At 40.6% G+C, this 12,430-nt stretch overlaps 1 protein-coding gene across 3 annotated transcripts in view; it reads right to left on the reverse strand.

Annotated features, from left to right (window-relative positions):
- MAD1L1 (mitotic arrest deficient 1 like 1) overlaps positions 1–12,430 on the reverse strand; it is a 655,729-nt gene that overhangs the window by 295,902 nt on the left and 347,397 nt on the right. For all 3 annotated transcript variants that reach the window (XM_075010828.1, XM_075010829.1, XM_075010830.1), the window contains exon 13: positions 2,830–2,886. In XM_075010828.1, the coding sequence (XP_074866929.1) occupies positions 2,830–2,886 (57 nt within the window). The remainder of the gene's footprint in view (positions 1–2,829; positions 2,887–12,430) is intronic.

The following is a 12,430-nucleotide window of genomic DNA, read 5'->3' on the forward strand; positions in this document are numbered from 1 at the left end:
CAGCAAGCTGCACATGCCACCACTCTTCTACAATTCTCTAGGTCCACATGACTCCTTGAAAGAGGTCCCCTTTCCTCTTGACAGCACATAACATGCAGTCACTCCAGTCCAGAGCACTCTCCCAATGCACCTAATGCTGAAGAAGCTTTGATTTTGAATAACAGCATGTCCAAAATGAGTTTTCTACCATGGGCTCACAGTAGCAAAACTACAAACACCCAGTCAAACCATCAGGGAGATAAAATACATTACACCACTGAACTCCAAGCACTTCATCTCATCTCTACCATTCTGACTAGTAACAGAGAGGAAGCCGTGCTAGTCTACACACTATCAAAACAAAAAGCAGTCAAGTAGCACTTTAAAGACTAGCAAAATAGTTTATTAGGTGAGCTTTCGTGGGACAGACCCACTTGGAAGTGGGTCTGTCCCACGAAAGCTCACCTAATAAACTATTTTGCTAGTCTTTAAAGTGTTACTTGACTGCTTTTTGTTTTGATACCACTCTGACTAGTGTGAGAGAACTATTAGCACTCATTAAGGTGGTTGCAGAGATGTCGCCTGCATAGGAACTTACCCAATCAGCAGCCTGAAAACCTACTGGGCTGTGTGACAGTACCTGACAGGTGTTTATTCCATTTTACTTACAGTCATAGATTAAGCTCATGCAGACTCTCTGGTGAAAAGCAACATCCACATCTGTCAGAACCCAGGGTAAGAAGCCACCTTATTGGATCTTCCCAGCCACAGAAGCTTAGCATCAAACAAACAAGAAGTATATCACAGCTAAATAAGAGGGAGAGGGATAAAAGCAAAGGGGAGATGTAAGGAATCCAAATCCTGAAGTATCAGTTTAAAATGAGTCTGAAAATAAAGCCACCCAGTTGAGCCACTCGTTTGGAAAAACATGTCAGGAGAGAACATTTGTTCAGTAGCAGTGAGATGTGATGTGGCTGATCTACAAGCCTTAGAGACCTCAGGTGATCTGAAATGGAATGGCAGCATACCAGAGGAACACTATCATGTCACCCACAAAAAAATAAAAGGAGTGACACATCGCTCTTCAAGAGGGAGATTTTATTGGTATCTGCAAAGCCAATTTCCAGTTCTGAGGAAAAGATGTTAAAAGTCAACTTCTCTCAAAAGGGATATGAGGAGTGGTGAGAGAAAACTGACCGTGTGTCATGCTACAGAACAATCTTCTCAGGTCTACTGCATGAATCCCATCAATTTAAATAAAGCCTGTACTCTGCAATCCATACTCCAAGCTGCTATAGTCTCAGGCCAGAAGTCAGAAACCTCCTTCTAACAGATTGTAATAGGTCCCGTGAAGATGACCACAAGACACCTCCAGTGTTCTGTTAAATTAACTTACTCCCAGAGTATACATTCAGCACTGCTTACTCCTGTATCCCCCTCCTCAACCACAGTGTGCAACAGCCTTTCACATGTTAACACAAGGAACTCAAATTTCCCAATCTTGTCCGCTAGCACAGAGTGCTCCAAACTGGCTGTGGGAGATATAGAAACAGAGAGGTAGCTGTGTTAGACTGTATCTTAACAAAACGAAACAGCAGTCATGTAGCACTTTGAAGACTACCCGAATAAACTATTAGGTGATGAGCTTTTGATCTGTGTGAGATATGCAACTGCAAACTAGAGACAGAGTAATTTCGGAAATGCTTACAAAGCCCCGCCAAACCTCAAGGATGTAACTATGTTCTACTCACATCACCAACAAGCACAGGATCAGTGCTAAATGCACGGAACTTAAAACTAAGAGCCCATAGAATTTAGAGACTAGATGATACATCGGATTAATACTGTCTTTGGATATCACAGCTCCCATCAAACTCAAGTCATTGTGAAATCGACTAAACCTTCAAAAAGATCTATCCACATGCCACAGCCACTGCACCATTTCACACAACTGGCAATCTCAGTTTACCAAAAGCCCAATATTGGAACAGCAATGGGAGACAGCCAAACTAAGAGGCATTCACAGAGGTGTGGCAAGTCCTTATGAGAATGGCAGGAGGATTGATGATCAACAGACTTTTGCAGAATTGTGTTGAGGCCAACAGGAAGATAACAGAAGTATAGGTTAGCAAGTCAGTTTCATGCCAACAGTGTCTTCAGCTCCTGCTTCACTCTTACACGTTCACATTCTTGAGTGATAGAATTCACTCAATTTAACACAAAACAAAACTATATTGCTTATCTTTTGTTCTGGATGCTGTAGATTTGTCCACCTTTAAAAAAAAGTTCTACAGCTGAAGCTTTGGAACTTGCTCATTTGCATGCCACAAGGACTTGAATGGTTGTAGATTGATGGCCTACGCATTTGCATATAGTGAAGCAACTTAACTGTGTACAACTTCATTTCCCCCAATTTTCTCTGAGGTTAGAATCTGAATAGGTAAGTACAAAAGAAAAATGAACAAATAATAAAAAAATCCTAGTTTGCAGAGTATTCTGTCACATCTAAGTAACTGCAACCCCCCAGGAAAAGTACCTGATTCATTACGAAATAAACAGAATATTTTCCTTCTAGAACTGCTAATGAGTAGAATGCAAATTGCCAAGAAGAATACAGACTTTCAAAGGAGTAATTTCAATAGAATGCAGAGTTCATACCAAGTAAATATGGAGCAGGAAAGGGGGTCAAACCTGTGATAGTCTTTAATGGGACATGCATACGTCTCCCCTTGCAAGGGTCCCTGCCTGTTCACATCCAGAACTTGGGAACCACATTGTTAAAGAGCATTTAATTTGCACATCAGTGTTTCATCACTGTAAAACAAGGAGTAAGGGAAAACGAAGACTTACCATTTCTGCTCTTTGCTTCTGGGTCCCCACTTCTTCCAAAACTTGGGACAGCTGAGCCTTCAAGAAAATAAAAATCAGAACTGTGTTTATAGCCACTATGATCTCTGCTTATTGGCAGTATTAATTATTACAGCTTGCCACCCCTAACTACCAGCACTCCTGTTCTGAGACATGTGGACTGAGTTTAGAGGCACCTAAACACCTCAAACACTGCAGGCCTAAACATTCTGTTTGGATAACTTTAAATGTTTGAGGTTTTCAAGTCTCTCTCTCTTTTATCTGACAAAAGGAAAACTACACATTTATGCACTTTTTTTCCTCTAAGTTTTTCTGAGGCTGGTGAAAGATGTTGGATTTATAGCCTTCAAGATGAAGGATATTTAAATTCAAAACAAATACAAAACCGACTACAACTAGTTTTCCCCATCATCCTGATAACGTGCCTCTAATTCAAAAGGAACTAACAGATATCTGCAGCTGTTCATCCTTCAGACCTATGCTGTCTTTGACCTCTCGAACAAGACTGTCAAACAGGGTACCAATTGTAGTTCAAAAACCATGAACGGAGCCAGACAGGGACTAGAGATAATCATTATCCAAAAATGAATGAAACTCCCCAAAAGAATATAATTAGATACATGAAAGAATTATAGTATACTGTAGAAAACCCCCCAGGTAACACACACACGGGACCTACTGCGACATAGAGGACTTATGATTATTTATTTGTATGAATGTAATGAATATAGAGACCACAATTAAATCAGTGTCCCACTACAAGAAATAGCCCCTGCCCCAAAGAACTTACAATCTATAGATTCATGAAAGACATGGGCAGAGGTGAAAACAGACACACAGGTAAATGAAGTGACTGCATCACACAGCAGGTCACTGGAAAAGTTGGGAATAGGCCCTATACTCCCAAATCCTAATCCAGTTTGCTTTTCACTGAACCATGTTGCCTGCCATGGTATTCACAGATTATTTTTTTGGGAAGTGGAGTGGGGAGAAATAGTTTAAAACCTCCTCTCTTCACAGGAATTCCTGAAGAGAAATCCTGATAGGAAGGTGCTTGGTTAGATTCCTGGGAGGTAAAACCGAGCTGGGGTTTCTCAAGGAAATACTGACAGGGTGAGTATTTCAGGGCTGATAAACTCTCCTTGCCAACCCAGCTTATAAGAGGTTTCTGAGGGATGCTCTCTCAAAGAAATGCTAAGCTAGTGCAGTCATAGAGGAACTGGGTTCCCCTAGGAGAAATGTGTAAACCGATCTTGGTTCAGAGGTGACATCTCTTCTGAGTTATACACCTGATGATTTTTGTGGAAATGGTGAACCCATCCCACTGAAGGCTTTGGGAGGATCTTATGATTCTTGACTGATGGTGGGCCTGTACGAAAGAAGATTCAAGAGGAAACTGATGTTGTAGAACTAGATCAGAGAAATCACATACAACCCTTTGCTGTCACTTTTTTCCACCTCTTATTTCCATGACACTGTGCTACCCTCCAATCAGCCGCCCTGTGTTTAGCCCAGAACTTGAAGGATAGTCACAAAGGAGGAAAGCAAAACATATTTAAATTGTCTAAACAACCCAATACAGACAACAATTTTTCATACAAACTAATTCAAGCAGATATTCATTAAACCCTCCAGAGTCTCTACAATGACATGACATGGGCTTATGAGATCCACATCCAAGAGGTGAATGGCAAGTGGCTCATGACAACGAAATGAAAAACATTAAGCTACAAAAGCTAATCACACTGAAATACTAGTAAACAAAAAATTACAGCCTCAGAGTTCAGCACAAAATGTGCACTTCAATTCCCCAAACAAAGAAACAAACACTGCAATTACACAGAGCCCAAGTCTGCCTCAGTGCTGAGCTCCGTGGAAGTTCCAAGAAAGTTACAGATTCCAGCTGTGCAGGCCCCATAATGATGTCATGTTATTAAAAGAACAGACACTTGCACAAGATGAATGTGATTTTAACATAAACCCAGGTTTCGGCGTGGGGAAATGAAACACACACATTAAACACTACAGGAGATGTCAGCCCTGTGCAGACATAGAAATTAAGCATGAGCAAGAAAGAAGCAAAACTGAAATAATCACAAGAATGCTGAAATGTTAGAAGACCATTTGCAAATTCACAAACACCTGGGAACAATTTTTCCCCCACAAATATTTAATCAGGTAGAATTTTACCACCAGGGCAGGACCAGAAAAGAGCCACATACGGCATTTACAAAGACATTTTTCAGATGCTGAAATAGCCTTTGAAATAAACTTGCAAGTGGAATGAATACATAGGGTAGAAAATAAATTTCCAACATCTCTAATGGAGTCGGGTCTACACAAAAACCTTGTATATCATGCAATGGCTATTCCAACACTACTGTACATACGTGAAAAGTGGACCATATGCAAGAATCATTTGAAGGCACTTGAACAATATCAACACTGCCTCAGGAGAACCCGAAATATTTCCTGGGAGGATAGGTGCATGAACACTAGTGTTGTGGAAGAGACCAGCATTGAACCTATTATCATTCACCATCAACATTGCTGGACTGGTCACGTGGTCCAGATGTCTGATCAACACCTCCTAAAACAGATTCTGTTTTCAGAACTGAAGGAAGGACGGAGGAGCATTGGGTGCCAGAAGAAGCGAGGAAATGAAACACACACATTAAATGCTACATGATAGGCCAGTCCTGTGCAGACACTGAAGGCACTCATGAAAAAGTGCAGCATCAGTGATAAGACCCAGGAGAACCTAGCCCAGGACCATCTCCAGTGAAAAGCAGGATTCTGTGAGGGGATAGTGCAATTTGAGAGATCCTGTGGCAGCGCAGATGAAGAGAAGCAGAAAAGGTGAAAAGATCAGCAAAAACTCCCCCGCTCCCCTCCAACAGCTACCAATACCTGCTTCTTCTGTGATAAGATCAGTGACTCCAGAATTGGGCTGGTTGGCTATCAACAGATGCACAAATAGGAGGATGACATGAAGACATCCTACTTGTTATTGAGTGACCGCCGAGAGAGAGAAGAGAAGAGAGGAGAGAGAGAGAGAGACATGAAGAAGTTTATAACTGTCAAACAAGGACTATGTGACCATCCTGAAGTAGAACCAAAACAATGATTAAAGGTTACATATTCAGCTACTCTACAGTTACACCAAGTTGTTTTCAACACAGCCCAAACAGCTCACAGTTGCAGCTCATATGGCATCCTCAGGGCTGGGGGCGGGGGGCGGGAGGGGAGAGAATGAGAGCAAGTGAGCAAGCGAGCACTGATAAGGCCTACGTAACACACAGAGAATAGCACACACAGCCCACAATGGTGAATAGACTGAGAACTGCTGGTTACATGTTATACTAGTTCTGACCTATTAGGGTCGATGTTGGACTAAGGAAAAGAAACTGATCAAAGACAAAAAGAGTTCTGAAAAGAAATCCATGAACAGATTGAAATGTCTAAGTGTGGGAGCACTTCACAAAGGCTAGTATTATGCTGTCTGAGACAGGAGTCTGATGTTGAAGGTTGATAAACTGAGAAAATTCTAATTCTAAACCTGCATGCCACTTCAAAGAGCATATTAGGAAGGTTACTTACATTTGCCACAAACCCTGCCAAACATTTTAACAAGTGTGTGTTACATAGGATATTTTCCATCTAAGGATTTTGTCCCCAAAGTAGCACTGATAATAGGAGAACCAGCTGTAGGTACTTAGCACATTGAAAACCTGTTTTTTTTTCCCTTAGAATTTGCCTGTAACTCTCCTAGCACATTAGCTGTTCTTTTTCCCACTTCTTTCTGCCGTTTCGAACTTGACCTACACGATGGCTGAGGCTAATATTAAGATCCTGCAAAGTGGGTAGGAGGAGAGCTGTCCAACATGCAAAAGCTAGCAACTAACACACACTTTCGAAAAGTAAAACACAGGACAGAGTGTGCTCACTGAAGCAAAGGACAGGATATAAATTCTTGATTCAGAAGAAATTATAACACATTTTCACAGTTTTGACAGAAACAAAGACTGTAGAGGAACTACGTGCTTGTCTAAAAGACAAATTACTATGCAGAAAACCAGGCTGCAAATCTACAGTGTACCTGCTTGCCATGAAGCAACCATACTCGAATATCTAGAGCACTACTGTATGTCAAGCTGGTGCATTCTCGAGTCACACCAAGGCATGCTAACAGTAACTTGCTGAACAGACAAGCCCTCTATCCCTCCGAAGTACTTGAGCATAATACCTGCAAAAAGTCCAGCCCTGGGAATTTCTCTAAACTTTGATTTATAGAATCAACTTCCATAATGAGAAATAAGTACTGATGAAGAGTTCTACACTGAGAACTCAGGAAAATGAAGTCCTCCATTTATCCAGAGAACAAATACAGCTGGCATAATGTTAGGTCGAGCACCACCTCTCTGCTCTAAACCTGACCTATGAGGACCATGACATTCAGTGATGACTGACATATGAACCAGTGACCTACACTTAAAACATTTTGTTTCATTCCCAAACCCTTAAGACTTTGTAAAATTAAACAATGGGAACCCCATTTATTCTTAAACCAAGAAGCATCCATGTGTCTTGCTGCTCAAACAAGTGAAATTAATTTAACCGAAGTCTTAATCTATTATTAGGGCAGCAAGCAACATGTCAACATGGGAATGTATCAGTTAGGGTAGCTGTCCAATAGGAAGCCACATGATGGAGATATGGTGTGGTGTTATTTAATATCTTGCTGGAATTTGGAACAATGGAGCCACAGAACATTTTAACATAGATGCAAAGTTTTGCAAGAGTTGCAAAAAACCTTTTGAAAAGGTTAAAGAAGGGATCAAGAAAATTTAAAAACATGGATAGGAAATAACATAAGATTTAACTTTAAAAACACACTTATGGGTAGAAAAGACCTCTCAAATAGTTATGCCAAAAGAGATGCAATGGCAAAGGTGAATGAAAAGCTGAATATGGATTTGCAGCATGATATAGCAGGCCAATATGTATCATATCACAAAACAGACTCCCTGCTGCATTTGTTTCTGAGCAGATCAGAGTCAAGAAGGGAAGATGAACTACCATGAATTCAGAGACTAGCAAGCAAACATGATTAAGTGGCTGGCAGAACCATTTACGAAAAATAACCAAATATATATGTTAACTCTTTTTAATCAGAGACATAAGTCTTCAGAAGTGTATGAGGGGTGTAAAATGCATAGTCACCATGAGCAAACATTAAAGTGTCTTGGATAGAGAGGAATTATGTAGTGAGCTAGAAAGGAGTAGAATGAGATAATTCATGATCATATTACTTCCCTGTGGTGACTACAGCCATCGCTCAAATAAAAATGTAATATAAACATATTTAATATATTAACTGTCTTTTAATATGATCCACTACCTAGAAATAAGGTGATCCCAGCCAGTGTTCCAGAAGCCAACAGAAAGTGATCTGAAAATCATAATTTGAGAATCTTTGTAAATATGCAATATAGGTGTATCATAAAATTATTGAAGTGGAAGGAAACTTAAGTGGTTATCAATTTCAATCCTCTGCATTAGTGGTAGGACCAAGCATCATCTAGACCATCCCTGAGGGGGCTTGTCTAACTTGTAGAATCTCTGTCACTGGAGATTTTTAAAAGCAACCTCCCTAGGCAATTCATCACAGTGCTTAACCTCCCTAACATTTAGGGATGTTTTCTTCATGTCCAACCTAAACCACCTTTGCTGCAGTTTAAGCCCATTACTTCTTGTCTTGTCATCAGAGGTTAAGCAGAATAATTTTCCTCTCTCTTCCTTGTAACAACCTTTTAAGTACTTGAAAGCTGTTATGTACCCTCTCAGTCTTCTCTTTTCCAGACTAAACACACCCAGTTCTTTCAATCTTCCCTTCTAGGTCTTCTTTGCTAGACCTTTTTGTAGCTATGAGTCGTCTTCTCTGCATATCAAGATGATGTTATAACCCAACTCTCTCTTCCCACTTGCACTGGGGGTTAGTGAAGCACTGAATGCACAAAACTCCCCTTGGACTGCTCTACCAGGCTGTGAAGCAGCTGATTTGTATGATTTTTCACAACCACCTGACCCATTATTCCTAGGCCCTAACACTTTCATAGCCCAAATCAAATATTGAACACAGCTCAGCTGTTGCAGATCACATCATTCACTGCCATATTCCTATTAGGACATAAGGAAATTCAAACTAAGCAGCAGCAGGAGGACACACATGCATTTTTTTTTAATTATGAAAGAAAAATTAGCTCTGAACTTACCCAACATCCCACTTAAGCAGAGCCCTCCAGAAAAGCTGCTAGCCACCACAATCACCTAAGGTCCTGGCGAGACGTCCAGAACGGCACATAACAGTCTGTTGGACCCCTTGACTGAGGCACATACTAATATATGTAGGGCTATGTCAGACAGGAGTTTAGGGGAATGTTACTGTATTGTCTCCTGTCGCTTGCCTTTCACATACAGAACAACTGGATTTTTCAGTTCATACATTTTCAGCCTTGCACCCAGGACCAGTTTATGACACATGGTCTCCTGACATGTAAGACTCTTCAGCTTATCATGCCCACTCTCCATCTTATTAACAGACATATAGATGACAAAAACCACACCTCCTTCACAAGGGGCACTTTCACATTTGCCAGTCAGGCAAGAAGAGTAAAACATTCAGTAGAAGCTGGAGCAAGGTCTGTCATTGCAATTTGTAATCAAACCCTGCTCACATATCCACACCAGTGATACCATCACAGGACCTAACATCAACCATACCATCAGGGTTCCTTTACCTGCACATCTACTAATATAATATATGCCATCGTGTGCCAACAATGCCCCACTGCAATTTACATTGGCCAAACTGGACAGTCTCTACATAGAAGAATAAATGGATATAAATCAGACATCAGGAATGGTAATGTACAGAAGCCTGGGGCACAGGACTTCAATCTCCCTGGACACTCAGTAGCAGATTTAAGGGTGGCAGTCCTGAAACAAAGAAATTTCAAAAATCAAATGGAGAGAGAAATCTCTGAGCTGCAATTTATTTGCAAATTTGACTCCATTATCCAAGGATTAAACAGAGACTGGAGTGGCTCGCAGCTTTCAAAAAAAGCTTCTCTGGCCTGGGTGTTAAGATCTCCCCATTAGACTCTGACAATGGCTCATATTCCCCTGTCTGATCTGACTTGTTTTTTCCTGTTTTGATACGTACTGTTGATAATGGTGCATTTCCATCTTGCTGAATAGACCTTGTCAGCTCTGGCCCTCCCTTTTACTGGGACCCCACTCTTTAAACACCCCTCTGAAACCACCACCCCCACTCATGCATCTGATGAAGCAGGTCTTTGCCCACAAAAGCTTATGCTCCAAAATATCTGTTACTCTAAAAGGTGCCACAGGACTTCTTGTTCCCTGTAATTTCAGGGCATTTTCTTATGGAGAAGAAACATCTCCACATTTGAGAGACTTGAGTCTAGTCTATCCAGGTTTTTATGCTGTACCCATCATTCTGGCATCTGAGGGATCTCTCACAGTAGCAAGAACATGCATACTGAATTTTCAGACAAACAAGGACATGAATTAGCCTTCTACTCCCTAGAAACTTCCATTACTTAACATACATGCTCAATTCTCAGGGACCACAATGCTCAAGTTTTAAGCAATCTCATAAGTAAATGGGTACTGAAAAAATTCAATAGGCAAGTAAGTTACCAACCAACAAGTTGTCCAGTAACCAGACACTGTGGTTAGGGTGATAACAATTATTTACGTGGAGTATACCAGAAAAACTTCCTGTCTGGCACTTAGCAAATTACTTTAAAAAGCCCTAGGAGGAGAAGGGAAAAAAAATCACCTATCAACTGCTTCAATGTTGATTCCATGGGACAACACTGCCTAATGTAAACTCATCCCTAGTACTTTTATACTATACAATATATTGGGTATAATAAACTGTAAGATGGCCAAATTCTGGCTATGCTAGCCAGTCTCTGAAGCAGTAATATAAATGGGTTGTGAGCATGGAAACCAATTCAAATACCAGGGAGACATTTCTGAATTGCTCAGTTTACTTCTGTGTTCTGTGAGTTAATGGCTCTTCTGAAACGCCTTCTAAAGCAGCAATTGTGGCTACATCAGCCATACTTGAGGCCTTCAAGAATAAACACAAACACAGGGAAAATTCTAGACAGGAGTGAATCAAAAAGATTGAGACCACTGCTCTCCCTGTTTCTGCTCCTCGCATCCATCAAACAGCTATTATACCAGCTGTGGAGTAGGAAGTGTTTGGTCAGTGAGAAAGAGTTTTGAGGATTAACGAATCAAACTCAAAACAATTGGTTCATTACAAGACAAGTGGTTAAACTGGCCACATCCACAGCCTCAATTTTTTCATTTCAGCCAATTGCCCTATGGTATGGACTAGCTGCTCAAGTAACATGGAAAATTAGGCTACTCAACCTCTAGTAAACAAACCTTCTAAAAACAAAACAAACTCTCAATTCTATGAAAAATTAGCAATTCTAAGGGCTCCATTTTTGAGCACACAGGAATTTGGTCCCCAGCATCTCATGTTCAGAAGCATTTAGGTAAAAGCACAGTAGTGACAGCAGCCAAAGAGACATTCAACATTATGTATGTTACACACACGATGTAAATCAAAACAACCTTGATTTGGAGGCAAAACACTTTTAAGCCTTGTGTTTTCATTAGGAAATACGAAGAAATTCTGTTCAGTCGCAATATAAATGTTTGTACTTTATGATGAATGGAGATACACAGAAGTCTCACTAACATGGAGGAAAAGGAGGTATCATGACACTGTAATTAGGGTAATATACATATGTATGTGCATAGCTGACTATTCTTGGCTTGTGTCAACTTTCCTAGTGAGAAATCCAGACCCAGGTCCCCAGGGGAAGACAGGCTACCTCTTGGCATAAATGGGATTTCTGTGACTCAGGCAACAGTTTACTGCTCCTAGGTGTGCAATACTCGCTGAAAAGAACACCTAGGAGACAAAGACTTGCGCACTTTTTGCACACCATCCTCTCCCAGGATTCCTTTGGAGTCACAGGCATGCCTTAGACCTCCTCTGTCCTAGCAAAAGAACTAGAAAGCTGGCAATGAATATCCCATCATGGCAGTTGCCTCCTGAACTAATAAGGCAGAGTCAAGTCCAGAAGGGTTGTGACATAACTGCAAAATCTAACATATTTTGCAATTTGATAACAGCTAAGTTGACCTCAGCAATATATTAAAGAAATGCTACATGCAAATTGAAGAAATCAGCTGCAGTGATTGGTCAATTTACTTATGAGGCCTTGAATTCCCACTACCCAATGTGGCTCTCTCTTCTTCTTTGGCAAATTACATTAAAAACACATAGGAGTACTTTGCAAGGATCATAAAAACATTCTATTTTAAAATCTTGTTCAAATGCGTGAAATGCAGGAAACTCAAATAAGGCTCTGTTTTTGGGGTTCTGATATGAAAAACTCCTTCATCGTTACTCTGGCATTTGTCCTGATATAATCAAAAATCTATTACAATACCACATATTTATCTGTGT

Source organism: Carettochelys insculpta, chromosome 16, assembly GCF_033958435.1.
Source record: "Carettochelys insculpta isolate YL-2023 chromosome 16, ASM3395843v1, whole genome shotgun sequence".
Lineage (NCBI taxonomy): Eukaryota > Metazoa > Chordata > Testudines > Carettochelyidae > Carettochelys > Carettochelys insculpta.